The following is a 20,579-nucleotide window of genomic DNA, read 5'->3' on the forward strand; positions in this document are numbered from 1 at the left end:
ACTGTAATAAAGCCGAGCTAAAAATTCTGATATAATAATTTCACATTTTAAGTATCTGGAAAAACTCAGCCGTCATTCCCAACTGGCGGGATCATGTTCTGGAGTGGCACAGAACTCAGTGAGCGGAGAAAGCGGATAGGGAAGAGCAGGCCTCCAGATGGCATATTCGCACCGACACTTCATCCAATACTGAAGGTTTATACTTGGATGAATTATTAAAATTGAAGTCACAAAATCAAATAGCAAGTTATTTATTGTATAACAGAAGAACACAAACAGGGTATTTAGCACACAAAATATGTGTTATTGTGAGTTTTTAAGAAACACAGTGCATATGGGTACCCGGCCTTAGAATGGCAAAATAACTAGAATATGAGCAAGGGCCAATTATCTTTCCACTCATCCTGACATTGCTAAATAATCTAACTTGCTATAAAAACAGATCTGTAAATGCCAAGACAACCTAAATAATTCCCAAGACTTTAACAAGAAATCCACCCAAAATAAACCATTGTTCTAGAAAAACAAATAATTGTAATTAAATTCTCATGCCCATTCGCTGAGTCCTTCAGCATCCACGGTCACTAACGGTCCCACGGGGGGGTGGGGGGGCCTCCGCTTCCCACTAGCCGGCGTGACAAAGTGAGTGTGGGTGTGTGTGTGTGGGAAGGGGGGGGGGGGGGGGTCTCACCAATTCAACCAGTAAGAGAGGCGGTGCATTGACACCAGATAATCTGTGTTAAAACAGCAGAAAGAGGATAGTGGTGTGAGGTGTGGCAAGGGATCATTATAGTTATTGGAAGCTCGGAATAGATGACTGGAGAATAGAAGGTAAGTGTTCTCTCTATCGTAGATTTTAAAATCAAAGGGGAGATTTATCAAATCTAAGAGATAAAATGAAGACGGTGCCCAAACCAACCCTACATACCAACGAACCAATCAGCTTCTAGCTGTTAGGTTACAGGTTGTGCTAGATAAATGACAGTTGGAAACGGATTGGTTGATATGAGCAACTTCTCCACTTTATCTCGCAAAGATTTGATAAATCTCCCCCTTAGCATAGAGCAGGCTTAATCCAGCAAACATTCATTCCTTAGTTTTCATTTCCTGATGCAAATACACCAGATTTGTGGGTCCTCCCAAAGGCTTCAACAGCCCAAGCTGGTGTCCTGCCGGCTGCTTCCGCTCACCAACGTCTCTCTCTACTTCCCAGGGCACAAGCGAATTTTACACCCAGAGCTTGACCTGATGAAAGCCTCACGTGTAAGCACAGGCAGAATTCTCTCTGATGACATAAGCTATAAAGGGTTACTTTGATACAAGGCGATCAATTGTGCCATTTGGTAAAACAAATCACGCTCCATCTGTAAATCTCAGGATCTAATGTTGAGAGTTTCCCAGCGACCTTTTACCATCACAAACCAATACAACGGTATCACACGTTTGTCGCTGCTGTGTCTCGCAGACGCAGCGTTGGTCACTGGGTGGCTTGGGTAGATAACTGGTCCGCTGTGGCACAGTCGGCGGAGTATTTCTGTTTCAGGTGCTTTAGGTAAGTTCTCAGGCTGTCTGCGTCCAGCCGGGAATTGCGGGCGGCCTGCACAAGCCTGAGAGATAAGTGATAGGTGGCCATCTGCCGGGCACTCTCTGGGGTGCTGCTCTGCTTCTGCTGTTGGAGAGAATAGTTATTACACAACGTGTATTACTCCTTAGTACAGGACAGTGGCACAATGGATAGCATTGCTGTCTCACAGTCACAAAGCAGATGCACTGGTGTCTCTATAATGGGTGCAGTGTGTGCAGTGCACACGGGCCCCTGAGCAGAGTGGGCCCCCACTGCACACGCTGCACCCATTTTCTAAATACTCACCCCACCAGAGTCCCGCGCCGACGTCCAAGGCGGTGTTAAAACTCTGTGAATATGGCGCAGCGGCCATTTTCACAGAGTTCTGCGCATGCTTAGTACAAAAATCACTGGAAAAATGGCCGCAGCGCAGTAGAGTCTGAGTGCCCTTGTGCAGCCGTCATTGGTTTTATATTGGCAAGAGCCATATCTCTGTGGAGTTTTTATGTTCTCCCTGTATTTTTCTGGATTCTCTGGTTTCCGCCCCTTCTCATAGATACAAGTTAGGTTAATTGGCTTGTGATGAAATTAGCCTAGACTGTGTGTGTTTTATACAGCATTTGCCAAACTATATATTTTAGCAATTATCTTTAGTCCACTGTAAAGCTCTTCAAATTTCCCATTTGAAAAGAGACAGGGCACTCTTCTATAAACTATAAAAATATAGTACCTAATGTACGCTTTAAAAATCTAAAATGTTACACTCATTAAGACCTTTTACATTGTAATAATCTTAATGAGTGTAACAGTGTCTAACATTAAAACATAACACCACAAATTCATTTAAAGACCATGAGGAATCATTTCTCCGATGCTTACATATTTTGAAAAAGAAAAACGCAGGTGCACAATCTAAACACTAAGAACACTGATTGTCAAAATAATTTTGTGCACCTGCATTTTTCTTTTTCCTGTATGGCACTAGTAGCCTCAGAATGGTAGCACCTCTTATCATGTTTAAAATTAGTGTGTGCAGTCCAAGTACCCACCTTTTTTCTCTATATTTGTGTATATATTGTATATTTGATGGTGAGGCTCCTTCAGTTTGATATTAGCACCCCTCCCATCTGCCCTTAGGTGCTTTTAGTCAGCACATGTTCCTGCACTGCTGACTACATATTAGAATGTGCACTATTTAAAGGTAAGACCTAGATAAATTGATATAAGGGACCCGATTTAATGCAGTGTGAGACGGCCAGAGCTCTGAGATTCTGGCCAAACTCATACGTTTTTTTAAAGCAGCAATCATTTACAAGGCAAAACCTGGTTGGTTTGGCCTTGTAAATGATTGCCGCTTTAAAAAAACGTACAGGTTCTGTCGGAATATTGGAGCTCTGGCCGTCTCATACTGCATTACATCCGGAACAATGTGTTAGTATTAGGGATGAAGTTCACCTGGACGTGGTGGATGGGCCCACATTGCTGGCCAAATTTGAGCTAAGAACTTCACTTATACTCCATGTTACTTGTAAGAATTTATCAAAATGATTTTGACTACCAACATTCTTGTGTTTAGAGTGTGCAGTGGCATTTTCCTTTTTCCTGTATGGTGCTAGAAGACTCAGCATGGTGGCACCTCTTATTGTGTTTAAAATTAGGGAGTGCAGTCCAACCCTCCCTCCCCCCAGATGTCCTCTATATTTTTAAAGTGCTTATTATATGCTATATATTTATAAAACATTGCTGGAGAATGACGATTCCTCACACTATGCAATGTTCTGGCAGGGACGGTTTTATTGGACAGAAAAATAAGAATTTACTTACCGATAATTCTATTTCTCGTAGTCCGTAGTGGATGCTGGGGACTCCGTCAGGACCATGAAGATTAGCGGCTCCGCAGGAGACAGGGCACAAAAATAAAAGCTTTAGGCCTAGGTGGTGTGCACTGGCTCCTCCCCCTATGACCCTCCTCCAAGCCTCAGTTAGGATACTGTGCCCGGACGAGCGTACACAATAAGGAAGGATTTTGAATCCCGGGTAAGACTCATACCAGCCACACCAATCACACTGTACAACTTGTGATCTGAACCCAGTTAACAGCATGATAACAGAGGAGCCTCTGAAAAGATGGCTCACAACAATAATAACCCGATTTTTGTAACAATAACTATGTACAAGTATTGCAGACAATCCGCACTTGGGATGGGCGCCCAGCATCCACTACGGACTACGAGAAATAGAATTATCGGTAAGTAAATTCTTATTTTCTCTGACGTCCTAAGTGGATGCTGGGGACTCCGTCAGGACCATGGGGATTATACCAAAGCTCCCAAACGGGCAGGAGAGTGCGGATGACTCTGCAGCACCGAATGAGAGAACTCCAGGTCCTCCTCAGCCAGGGTATCAAATTTGTAGAATTTTGCAAACGTGTTTGCCCCTGACCAAGTAGCAGCTCGGCAAAGTTGTAAAGCCGAGACCCCTCGGGCAGCCGCCCAAGATGAGCCCACCTTCCTTGTGGAATGGGCATTTACAGATTTTGGCTGTGGCAGGCCTGCCACAGAATGTGCAAGCTGAATTGTACTACAAATCCAACGAGCAATCGTCTGCTTATAAGCAGGAGCACCCAGCTTGTTGGGTGCATACAGGATAAACAGCGAGTCAGTTTTCCTGACTCCAGCCGTCCTGGAAACATATGTTTTCAGGGCCCTGACAACGTCTAGCAACTTGGAGTCCTCCAAGTCCCTAGTAGCCGCAGGCACCACAATAGGTTGGTTCAGGTGAAACGCTGACACCACCTTAGGGAGAAACTGGGGACGAGTCCGCAGTTCTGCCCTGTCCGAATGGAAAATCAGATATGGGCTTTTGTGAGACAAAGCCGCCAATTCTGACACTCGCCTGGCCGAGGCCAGGGCCAACAGCATGGTCACTTTCCATGTGAGATATTTCAAATCCACAGATTTGAGCGGTTCAAACCAATGTGATTTGAGGAATCCCAGAACTACGTTGAGATCCCACGGTGCCACTGGAGGCACAAAAGGGGGTTATATATGCAGTACTCCCTTGACGAATGTCTGGACTTCAGGAACTGAAGCCAATTCTTTCTGGAAGAAAATCGACATGGCCGAAATTTGAACCTTAATGGACCCCAATTTGAGGCCCATAGACACTCCTGTTTGCAGGAAATGCAGGAATCGACCGAGTTGAAATTCCTCCGTGGGGGCCTTCCTGGCCTCACACCACACAACATATTTTCGCCAAATGCGGTGATAATGTTGTGCGGTCACCTCCTTCCTGGCTTTGACCAGGGTAGGTATGACTTCTTCCGGAATGCCTTTTTCCCTTAGAATCCGGCGTTCAACCGCCATGCCGTCAAACGCAGCCGCGGTAAGTCTTGGAACAGACAGGGTCCTTGCTGAAGCAAGTCCCTTCTTAGCGGCAGAGGCCATGGGTCCTCTGTGAGCATCTCTTGAAGTTCCGGGAACCAAGTCCTTCTTGGCCAATCCGGAGCCACAAGTATAGTTCTTACTCCTCTCCGTCTTATAATTCTCAGTACCTTGGGTATGAGAGGCAGAGGAGGGAACACATACACTGACTGGTACACCCACGGTGTTACCAGAGCGTCCACAGCTATTGCCTGAGGGTCCTTTGACCTGGCGCAATACCTGTCCAGTTTTTTGTTGAGGCGGGACGCCATCATGTCCACCTTTGGTCTTTCCCAACGGTTCACAATCATGTGGAAGACTTCCGGATAAAGTCCCCACTCTCCCGGGTGGAGATCGTGAACACTGCTGACAGTGCTATCACATGATTTTCCGCCCAGCGGAAAATCCTTGCAGCTTCTGCCATTGCCCTCCTGCTTCTTGTGCCGCCCTGTCTGTTTACGTGGGCGACTGCCGTGATGTTGTCCGACTGGATCAGCACCGGTTGACCTTGAAGCAGAGGTCTTGCTAGGCTTAGAGCATTGTAAATTGCCCTTAACTCCAGTATGTTTATGTGAAGTGAAGTCTCCAGACTTGACCACACTCCCTGGAAATTTTTTCCCTGTGTGACTGCTCCCCAGCCCCTCAGGCTGGCATCCGTGGTCACCAGGACCCAGTCCTGAATGCCGAATCTGCGGCCCTCTAGTAGATGAGCACTCTGCAGCCACCACAGAAGAGACACCCTTGTCCTTGGAGACAGGGTTATCCGCTGATGCATCTGAAGATGCGATCCGGACCATTTGTCCAGCAGATCCCACTGAAAAGTTCTTGCGTGAAATCTGCCGAATGGAATCGCTTCGTAGGAAGCCACCATTTTTCCCAGGACCCTTGTGCAATAATGCACTGACACTTTTCCTGGTTTTAGGAGGTTCCTGACTAGCTCGGATAACTCCCTGGCTTTCTCCTCCGGGAGAAACACCTTTTTCTGGACTGTGTCCAGAATCATCCCTAGGAACAGCAGACGTGTTGTCGGGATCAGCTGCGATTTTGGAATATTTAGAATCCACCCGTGCTGTTGTAGCAGTATCCAAGATAGTGCTACTCCGACCTCCAACTGTTCCCTGGACTTTGCCCTTATCAGGAGATCGTCCAAGTAAGGGATAATTAAGACGCCTTTTCTTCGAAGAAGAATCATCATTTCGGCCATTACCTTGGTAAAGACCCGGGGTGCCGTGGACAATCCAAACGGCAGCGTCTGAAACTGATAGTGACAGTTCTGTACTACGAACCTGAGGTACCCTTGGTGAGAAGGGCAAATTTGGACATGGAGGAAAGCATCCTTGATGTCCAGGGACACCATATAGTCCCCTTCTCCCAGGTTCGCTATCACTGCTCTGAGTGACTCCATCTTGAATTTGAACCTTTGTATGTAAGTGTTCAAAGATTTCAGATTTAAAATAGGTCTCACCGAGCCGTCTGGCTTCGGTACCACAAATAGTGTGGAATAATACCCCTTTCCCTGTCGTAGGAGGGGTACTCTTATTATCACCTGCTGGGAATACAGCTTGTGAATTGCTTCCAATACTGCCTCCCTGTCGGAGGGAGACGTTGGTAAAGCAGACTTCAGGAACCTGCGAGGGGGAGACGTCTCGAATTCCAATCTGTACCCCTGGGATACTACCTGTAGGATCCAGGGGTCCACTTGCGAGTGAGCCCACTGCGCGCTGAAACTCTTGAGACGACCCCCCACCGCACCTGAGTCTGCTTGTAAGGCCCCAGCGTCATGCTGAGGCCTTGGCAGAAGCGGTGGAGGGCTTCTGTTCCTGGGAAGGGGCTGCCTGCTGCAGTCTTTTTCCCTTTCCTCTACCCCGGGGCAGATATGACTGGCCTTTTGCCCGCTTGCCCTTATGGGGACGAAAGGACTGAGGCTGAAAAGACGGTGTCTTTTTCTGCTGAGAGGTGACTTGGGATAAAAAAGGTGGATTTTCCAGCTGTTGCCGTGGCCACCAGGTCCGATAGACCGACCCCAAATAACTCCTCCCCTTTATACGGCAATACTTCCATGTGCCGTTTGGAATCCGCATCACCTGACCACTGTCGTGTCCATAAACATCTTCTGGCAGAAATGGACATCGCATTTACTCTTGATGCCAGAGTGCAAATATCCCTCTGTGCATCACGCATATATAGAAATGCATCCTTTAAATGCTCTATAGTCAATAAAATACTGTCCCTGTCAAGGGTATCAATATTTTCAGTCAGAGATTCCGACCAAACCCCCCCAGCACTGCACATCCATGCTGGGGCGATGCTGGTCGCAGTATAACATCAGTATGTGTGTATATACTTTTTAGAGTATTTTCCAGCCTCCTATCAGCTGGATCTTTGAGGGCGGCCGTATCAGGAGACGGTAACGCCACTTGTTTTGATAAGCGTGTGAGCGCCTTATCTACCCTAGGGGGTGTTTCCCAGCGCGCCCTAACCTCTGGCGGGAAAGGGTATAATGCCAATAACTTCTTTGAAATTAGCACTTCTTATCGGGGGTAACCCACGCTTCATCACACACTTCAATCAATTTATCTGATTCAGGAAAAACTACAGGTAGTTTTTTTCACACCCCACATAATACCCATTTTTTTGGTACTTGTAGTATCAGAATATGTAACGCCTCCTTCATTGCCGTGATTATGTAACGTGTGGCCCTACTGGAAAATACGTTTGTTTCTTCACCGTCGACACTGGAGTCAGTGTCCGTGTCTGTGTCGACCGACTGAGGTAATGGGCGTTTTAAAGCCCCTGACGGTGTTTGAGACGCCTGGACAGGTACTAATTGGTTTGCCGGCCGTCTCATATCGTCAACCGACCTTGTAGCGTGTTGACACTATCACGTAATTCCATAAATAAAGCCATCCATTCCAGTGTCGACTCCCTAGGGGGTGACATCCCATTACAGGCAATTGCTCCGCCTCCACTAACATCGTCCTCATACCTGTCGACACACACGTACCGACACACAGCACACACACAGGGAATGCTCTGATAGAGGACAGGACCCCACTAGCCCTTTGGGGAGACAGAGGGAGAGTTTGCCAGCACACACCAAGGCGCTATAATTATACAGGGACAACCTTATAGTAAGTGTTTTCCCTTATAGCAGCTTAATATATATTTATATCGCCAAAATATGCCCCCCCCTCTCTGTTTTAACCCTGTTTCTGTAGTGCAGTGCAGGGGAGAGCCTGGGAGCCTTCCCACCAGCGGATCTGTGTGGGAAAAATGGCGCTGTGTGCTGAGGAGATAGGCCCCGCCCCCTTCACGGCGGGCTCTTCTCCCGTTTTTTTCTGTAATCCTGGCAGGGGTTAAATACATCCATATAGCCCAGGGACTATATGTGATGTATTTTTAGCCAGTAAAGGTAATTACATTGCTGCCCATGGCGCCCCCCCCAGCGCCCTGCACCCTCAGTGACCGCGGTGTGAAGTGTGCTGAGAGCAATGGCGCACAGCTGCAGTGCTGTGCGCTACCTTAAGAAGACTGGGAAGTCTTCAGCCGCCGATTTCTGGACCTCTTCTCTCTTCAGCATCTGTAAGGGGGCCGGCGGCGCGGCTCCGGTGACCCATCCAGGCTGTACCTGTGATCGTCCCTCTGGAGCTAGTGTCCAGTAGCCTAAGAAGCCAATCCATCCTGCACGCAGGTGAGTTCACTTCTTCTCCCCTTAGTCCCTCGATGCAGTGAGCCTGTTGCCAGCAGGTCTCACTGAAAATAAAAAACCTAACAAACTTTTATTCTAAGCAGCTCTTTAGGAGAACCACCTAGATTGCACCCTTCTCGGCCGGGCACAAAAACCTAACTGAGGCTTGGAGGAGGGTCATAGGGGGAGGAGCCAGTGCACACCACCTAGTCCTAAAGCTTTTATTTTTGTGCCCTGTCTCCTGTGGAGCCGCTAATCCCCATGGTCCTGACGGAGTCCCCAGCATCCACTTAGGACGTCAGAGAAATGGGGGTTTGTAGAGCTGTGGGCATGGGCCCTCATTCCGAGTTGTTCGCTCGGTATTTTTCATCGCATCGCAGTGAAAATCCGCTTAGTACGCATGCGCAATGTTCGCACTGCGACTGCGCCAAGTAACTTTACTATGAAGAAAGTAATTTTACTCACGGCTTTTTCTTCGCTCCGGCGATCGTAATGTGATTGACAGGAAATGGGTGTTACTGGGCGGAAACACGGCGTTTCAGGGGCGTGTGGCTGAAAACGCTACCGTTTCCGGAAAAAACGCAGGAGTGGCCGGGGAAACGGTGGGAGTGCCTGGGCGAACGCTGGGTGTGTTTGTGACGTCAACCAGGAACGACAAGCACTGAAATGATCGCACAGGCAGAGTAAGTCTGGAGCTACTCAGAAACTGCTAAGTAGTTAGTAATCGCAATATTGCGAATACATCTGTCGCAATTTTAAGAAGCTAAGATTCACTCCCAGTAGGCGGCGGCTTAGCGTGTGTAACTCTGCTAAATTCGCCTTGCGACCGATCAACTCGGAATGAGGGCCTTGGTCTGATTAGGGTGGGCCTTATTTTGACCCAGTAGAACATTGTGGTACAGGATCAGAGTAGAGCAGATATGCATCTAATCTATACTGACACACTCCAAATTCCCCCATCAGATGATTGACCTCTGTGTCTCGTAGGCCCTGATTAAGACTTGGGCACAGTGCAAATGATTGTGCAGTTGAGCGATTATTTACTAGTCCTGAAAACCCCAACGGCATGTGAGTTTCCCAGGCGGTATGACTCCGTACACTATTGCGTATGGGATCGCTTGCATTAGGAACAGCGAGGCAAAACCATCGGCGTTCCTGACTGGTGGCTGGGAGCTGGCCTTAAGGGAATGCACAAAAAGACCATCTCATGGTAGTGTCACAAACGCGCCAATACAAGCGGCTGTGTTCTTAGATGCGGTACCGCTGCCACAGAGGCCATGTTTAGCCACAGTTGAGAAGACACTGCGTCTGCCATAGACTTGCGCAAGTGTCACTAGTGAGAGCAATGAAACGCTGATGGTGGCTTACTTACAGCCAGTGGTGGAATTACAACGTCCATAGCCATTGTTAGTGTATGGTTCCCGAAGAAGGAAAAAAACAAACCACAATAGCAAATACAACTGCATCCATCTCTCTTGTAACTGGAATTTCCTGTATACACTATGTAGAAAAAAATAAGAATTTACTTACCGATAATTCTATTTCTCGTAGTCCGTAGTGGATGCTGGGGACTCCGTAAGGACCATGGGGAATAGCGGCTCCGCAGGAGACTGGGCACATCTAAAGAAAGCTTTAGGACTAACTGGTGTGCACTGGCTCCTCCCCCTATGACCCTCCTCCAAGCCTCAGTTAGGAAACTGTGCCCGGACGAGCGTACACAATAAGGAAGGATTTTTGAATCCCGGGTAAGACTCATACCAGCCACACCAATCACACCGTATAACTTGTGATCTGAACCCAGTTAACAGTATGATAACAGAGGAGCCTCTGAAAAGATGGCTCCCAACAATAATAACCCGATTTTTGTAACAATAACTATGTACAAGTATTGCAGACAATCCGCACTTGGGATGGGCGCCCAGCATCCACTACGGACTACGAGAAATAGAATTATCGGTAAGTAAATTCTTATTTTCTCTAACGTCCTAAGTGGATGCTGGGGACTCCGTAAGGACCATGGGGATTATACCAAAGCTCCCAAACGGGCGGGAGAGTGCGGATGACTCTGCAGCACCGAATGAGAGAACTCCAGGTCCTCCTCAGCCAGGGTATCAAATTTGTAGAATTTAGCAAACGTGTTTGCCCCTGACAAAGTAGCTGCTCGGCAAAGTTGTAAAGCCGAGATCCCTCGGGCAGCCGCCCAAGATGAGCCCACTTTCCTTGTGGAACGGGCTTTTACAGATTTTAGCTGTGGCAGGCCTGCCACAGAATGTGCAAGCTGAATTGTACTACAAATCCAACGAGCAATAGTCTGCTTAGAAGCAGGAGCACCCAGCATGTTGGGTGCATACAGGATAAACAGCGAGTCAGATTTCCTGACTCCAGCCGTCCTGGAACATATTTTCAGGGCCATGACAACATCCAGCAACTTGGATTCCTCCAAGTCCCTAGTAGCCGCAGGCACCACAATAGGTTGGTTCAGGTGAAAACGCTGGAACCACCTTAGGGAGAAACTGAGGACGAGTCCTCAATTCCGCCCTGTCCGAATGGAAAATCAGATAAGGGCTTTTACAGGATAAAGCCGCCAATCCTGACACGCGCCTGGCCTAGGCCAGGGCCAACAGCATGACCACTTTCCATGTGAGATATTTTAACTCCACAGATTTAAGTGGTTCAAACCAATGTGACTTTTGGAACCCAAACTACATTGAGATCCCAAAGTGCCACTGGAGGCACAAAAGGAGGCTGTATATGCAGTACCCCTTTTACAAACGTCTAAACTTCAGGGACTGAAGCTAGTTCTTTTTTGGAAGAAAATTGACAGGGCCGAAATCTGAACCTTAATGGACCCCAATTTCAGGCCCATAGACACTCCTGTTTGCAGGAAATGTAGGAATCGACCCAGTTGAATTTCCTCCGTCGGGCCTTACTGGCCTCGCACTACGCAACATATTTTCGCCAATTGCGGTGATAATGTTTTTGCGGTTACATCCTTCCTGGCTTTTGATCAGGATAGGGATGACTCATCCGGAATGCCTTTTTTCCTTCAGGATCCGGTGTTCAACCGCCATGCCGTCAAACGCAGCCGCGGTAAGTCTTGGAACAGACAGGGTCCTTGCTGGAGCAGGTCCCTTCTTAGAGGTAGAGGCCACGGATCCTCCGTGAGCCTCTCTTGAAGTTCCGGTTACCAAGTCCTTTTTGGCCCATCCGGAGCCACGAATATAGTGCTTACTCCTCTCCATCTTATCAATCTCAGTACCTTGGGTATGAGAGGCAGATGAGGGAACACATATACTGACTGGTACACCCACGGTGTTACCAGAGCGTCTACAACTATTGCCTGAGGGTCTCTTGACCTGGCGCAATACCTGTCGAGTTTTTTAATCATGTGGACGACTTCTGGGTGAAGTCCCCACTCTCCCGGGTGGAGGTCGTGCTGAGGAAGTCTGCTTCCCAGTTGTCCACTCCCGGAATGAATACTGTTGACAGTGCTATTACATGATTTTCCGCCCAGCGGAGAATCATAGCAGCTTCTGCCATTGCCCTCCTGCTTCTTGTGGCACCCTGCCTGTTTACGTGGGTGACTGCCGTAATGTTGTCCGACTGGATCAACACCGGCTGACCTTGAAGCAGAGGTCTTGCTAAGCTTAGAGCATTGTAAATGGCCCTTAGCTTCAGGATATTTATGTGAAGTGATGTCTCCAGGCTTGACCATAAGCCCTGGATATTCCTTCCCTGTGTGACTGCTCCCCAGCCTCGCAGGCTGGCATCCGTGGTCACCAGGACCCAGTCCTGAATGCCGAATCTGCGGCCCTCTAGAAGATGAGCACTCTGCAACCACCACAGGAGGGATACCCTTGTCCCTGGTGACAGGGTTATCCGCTGATGCATCTGAAGATGCGACCCGGACCATTTGTCCAGTAGGTTCCACTGGAAAGTCTTGCGTGGAATCTGCCGAATGGGATTGCTTCGTAGGAAGCCACCATTTTTACCCAGAACCCTTGTGCATTGATGCACTGAGACTTGGTTCGGTTTTAGGAGGTTCCTGACTAGCTCGGATAACTCCCTGGCTTTCTCCTCCGGGAGAAACACCTTCTTTCTGGACTGTGTCCAGGATCATCCCTAGGAACAGAAGACAAGTCGTCGGAACCAGCTGCGATTTTGGAATATTGAGAATCCAATCGTGCTGCCGCAACACTACCTGAGATAGTGCTACACCGATCTCCAGCTGTTCCCTGGATCTTACCCTTATCAGGGAATCGTCCAAGTAAAGGATAACTAAAATTCCCTTCCTTCGAAGGAATATCATCATTTCGGTCATTACTTCAGTAAAGACCCGGGGTGCCGTGGCCCATCCCTACGGCAGCGTCTGAACTGATAGTGACAGTTCTGTACCATAACCTGAGATACCCTTGGTGAGAAGGGTAAATTTTGACATGAAGGTAAGCATCCTTGATGTCCCGAGACCTCATGTAGTCCCCTTCTTCCAGGTTTGCAATCACTGCTCTGAGTGACTCAATTTTGAATTTGAACCTCTGTATGTAAGTGTTCAAAGATTTTAGATTTTAAAATCGGTCTCACCGAGCCGTCTGGCTTCGGTACCACAATAGTGTGGAATAATACCCCGTTCCCTGTTGCAGGAGGGGTACTTAATTATCACCTGCTGGGAATACAGCTTGTGAATGGCTTCCAAAACTGCCTCCCTGTCAGCGGGAGACGTCGGTAAAACAGACTTTTGGAAACGGCGAGGGGAATACGTCTCGAATTCCAATTTGTACCCCTGAAAATATTACCTGAAGGATCCAGGGGTCTACTTGCGAGTGAGCCCACTGAAATTCATTGAGAACGGGCCCCCACCGTGCCTGAACTTGTAAAGCCCTAGCGTCATACTGAGGGCTTGGCAGAGGCAGAAAAGGGTTTCTGTTCCTGGGAACTGGCTGATCTCTGCAGCCATTTTCCTCTCCCTCTGTCACGTGCAGAAAAGAGGAACCCTTTTGTCCGCTTGCCAACCAGGACTGCGCCTGATAATACGGCGTCTTATTTTGAGAAGCGACCAGGGGTACATCCCCTTTTTTTGTAAGGCAATACTTCCAAATGCCGTTTGGAATCCGCATCACCTGACCATTTTACTGGTAGAATTGGACAACGCACTTATACTTGATGCCAGTCGGCAAATATTCCGCTGTGCATCATGCATATATAGAAATGCATCTTTTAATTGCTCTATAGGCAATAATATACTGTCCTTATCTAGGATATCAATATTTCCAGTCAGGGAATCAGACCACGCCAACCCAGCACTGCACATCCAGGCTGAGGCGATTGCTGGTCGCAGTATAACACCAGTATGTGTGTAAATACATTTTAGGATACCCTCCTGCTTTCTATCAGCAGGATCCTTAAGGGCGGCCATCTCAGGAGAGGATAGAGCCCTTGTTCTTACAAGCGTGTGAGCGCCTTATCCCCCCTAGGGGGTGTTTCCCAACGCACCCTAACCTCTGGCGGGAAAAGGTATACTGCCAATAACTTTTTAGAAATTATCAATTGTTATCGGGGGGAAACCCACGCATCATCACACACCTCATTTTATTTCTCAGATTCAGGAAAACTACAGGAAGTTTTTCCTCACCAAACATAATACCCCTTTTTTTGGTGGTATTCATATAATCAGAAAAGTGTAAACATTTTCCATTGCCTCAATCATGCAATGTGTGGCCCTATTGGAAATCACGGTTGTCTCTTCACCGTCGACACAGGAGTCAGTATCCGTGTCGGCGTCTGTATCTGAGGTAACGGGCGCTTTAGAGCCCCTGTATGAGACGTCTGGACATGCACAAGCTGAGTAGCCGGCTGTCTCATGTCAACCACTGTCTTTAATACAAAGTTGACACTGTCACGCAATTTCAACAGTACATCCACTCAGGTGTCGACCCCCTAGGGGGTGACAACACTATTACAGACACTCTACTCCGTCTCCACATCATTTTTCTCCTCATACATGTCGACACAAACGTACCGACACACAGCACACACACAGGGAATGCTCTGATAGAGGACAGGACCCCACTAGCCCTTTGGGGAGACAGAGGGAGAGTTTGCCAGCACACACCAGAGCGCTATATATATACAGGGATAACCTTATATAAGTGTTTTTCCCTTTATAGCTGCTGTATTGTTTATACTGCGCCTAATTTGTGCCCCCCTCTCTTTTTTAACCCCTTTCTGTAGTGTAGTGACTGCAGGGGAGAGCCAGGGAGCTTCCCTCCAACTGAGCTGTGAGGGAAAATGGCGCCAGTGTGCTGAGGAGATAGGCTCCGCCCCTTTCTCGGCGTCCTTATCATCCGTTTTTCTGTATGTTTTGGCAGGGGTTAAATGCATCCATATAGCCCAGGAGTTATATGTGATGCATTTAATTTAGCCATATAAGGTTTTTATCGATTTATTGCGTCTCAGGGCGCTGCCCCCCCAGCGCCCTGCACCCTCAGTGACCGGAGTGTGAAGTGTGCTGAGAGCAATGGCGCACAGCTGCGGTGCTGTGCGCTACCTTATCTGAAGACAGGATCGTCTTCTGCCGCCGATTTTCCGGACCTCTTCGCTCTTCTGGCTCTGTAAGGGGGCCGGCGGCGCGGCTCCGGGACCCATCCAGGCTGAACCTGTGATCGTCCCTCTGGAGCTAATGTCCAGTAGCCAAGAAGCCCAATCCACTCTGCACGCAGGTGAGTTCGCTTCTTCTCCCCTTAGTCCCTCGATGCAGTGAGCCTGTTGCCAGCAGGTCTCACTGAAAATAATAAACCTAAACTAAAACTTTCACAAAGAGCTCAGGAGAGCCCCTAGTGTGCACCCTTCTCGTCGGGCACAGAAATCTAACTGAGGCTTGGAGGAGGGTCATAGGGGGAGGAGCCAGTGCACACCAGTTAGTCCTAAAGCTTTCTTTAGATGTGCCCAGTCTCCTGCGGAGCCGCTATTCCCCATGGTCCTTACGGAGTCCCCAGCATCCACTTAGGACGTTAGAGAAAAGTGATTGGACACTAACAGCAAATAGATGTTACTGACGTCAGTACTCTGTTGATCTACTACGTGCAGTGATCACTGCAGACACCCTTCTTGGCAAACTCTCCAGAAGTTCCTGGACAACAGCAGGTGGTATGTTTTGCCATTCCACCTTAAGTACAGTGACCAACTGCGACACTGAAGAAGGTCAAGTCGGCCTAGAACGCACCCGTCGCACCAATAAGTCCCAGAGGTTCTCAATGGGGCCAAGATCTGGAATCTGAGCTGGCCAGTCCATCCGAGTTACTGAATTTTCTGTATACCAGACCAGCGTCACCCTGGAAACATGACAGGGGGTATTGTCGCCCTGATAAAAAAACATTTGCAGTTTCCGTAGAACTGCCACAATGTAGGGAGCACCGAGTTATCGGGAACATCTCTATACTTCTCAGCGTTAATGTCTGCGTGCATTACACCTAGTGGACCCGTGCCAAACCAGGGGTGTCCAATCACTTTGGTCTACATAGTGTATATGTTTGTATAAGTAGAATTGAATCTAATGTAATGTAAAAATAAGAATTTACTTACCGATAATTCTATTTCTCGTAGTCCGTAGTGGATGCTGGGGACTCCGTAAGGACCATGGGGAATAGCGGCTCCGCAGGAGACTGGGCACATCTAAAGAAAGCTTTAGGACTAACTGGTGTGCACTGGCTCCTCCCCCTATGACCCTCCTCCAAGCCTCAGTTAGGATACTGTGCCCGGACGAGCGTACACAATAAGGAAGGATTTTGAATCCCGGGTAAGACTCATACCAGCCACACCAATCACACCGTATAACTTGTGATCTGAACCCAGTTAACAGTATGACAACAGAGGAGCCTCTGAAAAGATGGCTCCCAACAATAATAACCCGATTTTTGTAACAATAACTATGTACAAGTATTGCAGACAATCCGCACTTGGGATGGGCGCCCAGCATCCACTACGGACTACGAGAAATAGAATTATCGGTAAGTAAATTCTTATTTTCTCTGACGTCCTAGTGGATGCTGGGGACTCCGTAAGGACCATGGGGATTATACCAAAGCTCCCAAACGGGCGGGAGAGTGCGGATGACTCTGCAGCACCGAATGAGAGAACTCCAGGTCCTCCTCAGCCAGGGTATCAAATTTGTAGAATTTAGCAAACGTGTTTGCCCCTGACCAAGTAGCTGCTCGGCAAAGTTGTAAAGCCGAGATCCCTCGGGCAGCCGCCCAAGATGAGCCCACTTTCCTTCTGGAAGGGGCTTTTACAGATTTTAGCTGTGGCAGGCCTGCCACAGAATGTGCAAGCTGAATTGTACTACAAATCCAACGAGCAATAGTCTGCTTAGAAGCAGGAGCACCCAGCATGTTGGGTGCATACAGGATAAACAGCGAGTCAGATTTCCTGACTCCAGCCGTCCTGGAACATATTTTCAGGGCCCTGACAACATCCAGCAACTTGGATTCCTCCAAGTCCCTAGTAGCCGCAGGCACCACAAAAGGTTGGTTCAGGTGAAAACGCTGGAACCACCTTAGGGAGAAACTGAGGACGAGTCCTCAATTCCGCCCTGTCCGAATGGAAAATCAGATAAGGGCTTTTACAGGATAAAGCCGCCAATCCTGACACGCGCCTGGCCTAGGCCAGGGCCAACAGCATGACCACTTTCCATGTGAGATATTTTAACTCCACAGATTTAAGTGGTTCAAACCAATGTGACTTTTGGAACCCAAACTACATTGAGATCCCAAATTGCCACTGGAGGCACAAAAGGAGGCTGTATATGCAGTACCCCTTTTACAAACGTCTAAACTTCAGGGACTGAAGCTAGTTCTTTTTTGGAAGAAAATTGACAGGGCCGAAATCTGAACCTTAATGGACCCCAATTTCAGGCCCATAGACACTCCTGTTTGCAGGAAATGTAGGAATCGACCCAGTTGAATTTCCTCCGTCGGGCCTTACTGGCCTCGCACTACGCAACATATTTTCGCCAATTGCGGTGATAATGTTTTTGCGGTTACATCCTTCCTGGCTTTTGATCAGGATAGGGATGACTTCATCCGGAATGCCTTTTTTCCTTCAGGATCCGGTGTTCCAACGCCATGCCGTCAAACGCAGCCGCGGTAAGTCTTGGAACAGACAGGGTCCTTGCTGGAGCAGGTCCCTTCTTAGAGGTAGAGGCCACGGATCCTCCGTGAGCCTCTCTTGAAGTTCCGGTTACCAAGTCCTTTTTGGCCCATCCGGAGCCACGAATATAGTGCTTACTCCTCTCCATCTTATCAATCTCAGTACCTTGGGTATGAGAGGCAGATGAGGGAACACATATACTGACTGGTACACCCACGGTGTTACCAGAGCGTCTACAACTATTGCCTGAGGGTCTCTTGACCTGGCGCAATACCTGTCGAGTTTTTTAATCATGTGGACGACTTCTGGGTGAAGTCCCCACTCTCCCGGGTGGAGGTCGTGCTGAGGAAGTCTGCTTCCTAGTTGTCCACTCCCGGAATGAATACTGTTGACAGTGCTATTACATGATTTTCCGCCCAGCGGAGAATCCTTGCAGCTTCTGCCATTGCCCTCCTGCTTCTTGTGGCACCCTGCCTGTTTACGTGGGTGACTGCCGTAATGTTGTCCGACTGGATCAACACCGGCTGACCTTGAAGCAGAGGTCTTGTTAAGCTTAGAGCATTGTAAATGGCCCTTAGCTTCAGGATATTTATGTGAAGTGATGTCTCCAGGCTTGACCATAAGCCCTGGATATTCCTTCCCTGTGTGACTGCTCCCCAGCCTCGCAGGCTGGCATCCGTGGTCACCAGGACCCAGTCCTGAATGCCGAATCTGCGGCCCTCTAGAAGATGAGCACTCTGCAACCACCACAGGAGGGATACCCTTGTCCCTGGTGACAGGGTTATCCGCTGATGCATCTGAAGATGCGACCCGGACCATTTGTCCAGTAGGTTCCACTGGAAAGTCTTGCGTGGAATCTGCCGAATGGGATTGCTTCGTAGGAAGCCACCATTTTTACCCAGAACCCTTGTGCATTGATGCACTGAGACTTGGTTCGGTTTTAGGAGGTTCCTGACTAGCTCGGATAACTCCCTGGCTTTCTCCTCCGGGAGAAACACCTTCTTTCTGGACTATGTCCAGGATCATCCCTAGGAACAGAAGACAAGTCGTCGGAACCAGCTGCGGTTTTGGAATATTGAGAATCCAATCGTGCTGCCGCCGCAACACTACCTGAGATAGTGCTACACCGATCTCCAGCTGTTCCCTGGATCTTACCCTTATCAGGGAATCGTCCAAGTAAAGGATAACTAAAATTCCCTTCCTTCGAAGGAATATCATCATTTCGGTCATTACTTCAGTAAAGACCCGGGGTGCCGTGGCCCATCCCTACGGCAGCGTCTGAACTAATAGTGACAGTTCTGTACCATAACCTGAGATACCCTTGGTGAGAAGGGTAAATTTTTTTGACATGAAGGTAAGCATCCTTGATGTCCCGAGACCTCATGTAGTCCCCTTCTTCCAGGTTTGCAATCACTGCTCTTAGTGACTCAATTTTGAATTTGAACCTCTGTATGTAAGAGTTCAAAGATTTTAGATTTTAAAATCGGTCTCACCGAGCCGTCTGGCTTCGGTACCACAATAGTGTGGAATAATACCCCGTTCCCTGTTGCAGGAGGGGTACCTTAATTATCACCTGCTGGGAATACAGCTTGTGAATGGCTTCCAAAACTGCCTCCCTGTCAGCGGGAGACGTCGGTAAAACAGACTTTTGGAAACGGCGAGGGGAATACGTCTCGAATTCCAATTTGTACCCCTGAAAATATTACCTGAAGGATCCAGGGGTCTACTTGCGAGTGAGCCCACTGCGCACTGAAATTCATTGAGAACGGGCCCCCACCGTGCCTGAACTTGTAAAGCCCTAGCGTCATACTGAGGGCTTGGCAGAGGCAGAAAAGGGTTTCTGTTCCTAGGAACTGGCTAATCTCTGCAGCCATTTTCCTCTCCCTCTGTCACGTGCAGAAAAGAGGAACCCTTTTGTCCGCTTGCCGACCAGGACTGCGCCTGATAATACGGCGTCTTATTTTGAGAGGCGACCAGGGGTACATCCCCTTTTTTTGTAAGGCAATACTTCCAAATGCCGTTTGGAATCCGCATCACCTGACCATTTTACTGGTAGAATTGGACAACGCACCTATACTTGATGCCAGTCGGCAAATATTCCGCTGTGCATCATGCATATATAGAAATGCATCTTTTAATTGCTCTATAGGCAATAATATACTGTCCTTATCTAGGATATCAATATTTCCAGTCAGGGAATCCGACCACGCCAACCCAGCACTGCACATCCAGGCTGAGGCGATTGCTGGTCGCAGTATAACACCAGTATGTGTGTATACATTTTAGGATACCCTCCTCCTTTCTATCAGCAGGATCCTTAAGGGCGGCCATCTCAGGAGAGGATAGAGCCCTTGTTCTTACAAGCGTGTGAGCGCCTTATCCCCCCTAGGGGGTGTTTCCCAACGCACCCTAACCTCTGGCGGGAAAAGGTATACTGCCAATAACTTTTTAGAAATTATCAATTGTTATCGGGGGGAAACCCACGCATCATCACACACCTCATTTTATTTCTCAGATTCAGGAAAACTACAGGAAGTTTTTCCTCACCAAACATAATACCCCTTTTTTTTGGTGGTATTCATATTATCAGAAAAGTGTAAACATTTTCCATTGCCTCAATCATGCAATGTGTGGCCCTATTGGAAATCACGGTTGTCTCTTCACCGTCGACACAGGAGTCAGTATCCGTGTCGGCGTCTGTATCTGAGGTAACGGGCGCTTTAGAGCCCCTGTATGAGACGTCTGGACATGCACAAGCTGAGTA

General features: G+C 48.3%; 1 protein-coding gene across 8 annotated transcripts in view; it reads right to left on the bottom strand.

Annotated features, from left to right (window-relative positions):
* Positions 1-235: 235 nt before the first annotated feature.
* The window catches only part of MSH4 (mutS homolog 4), a 344,804-nt gene continuing 324,460 nt past the window's right edge, over positions 236-20,579 (bottom strand). For 4 of the 8 annotated variants that reach the window (XM_063939054.1, XM_063939055.1, XM_063939053.1 and 1 more), the window contains one exon: positions 236-1,669. In XM_063939054.1, coding sequence (XP_063795124.1) covers positions 1,374-1,669 — 296 coding nt within the window. In that variant the 3' untranslated portion in view covers positions 236-1,373. The remainder of the gene's footprint in view (positions 1,670-20,579) is intronic. The other 4 variants (XM_063939056.1, XM_063939051.1, XM_063939052.1 and 1 more) reach the window with 3 other exon arrangements.

This window comes from Pseudophryne corroboree, chromosome 9, assembly GCF_028390025.1.
Source record: "Pseudophryne corroboree isolate aPseCor3 chromosome 9, aPseCor3.hap2, whole genome shotgun sequence".
Lineage (NCBI taxonomy): Eukaryota > Metazoa > Chordata > Amphibia > Anura > Myobatrachidae > Pseudophryne > Pseudophryne corroboree.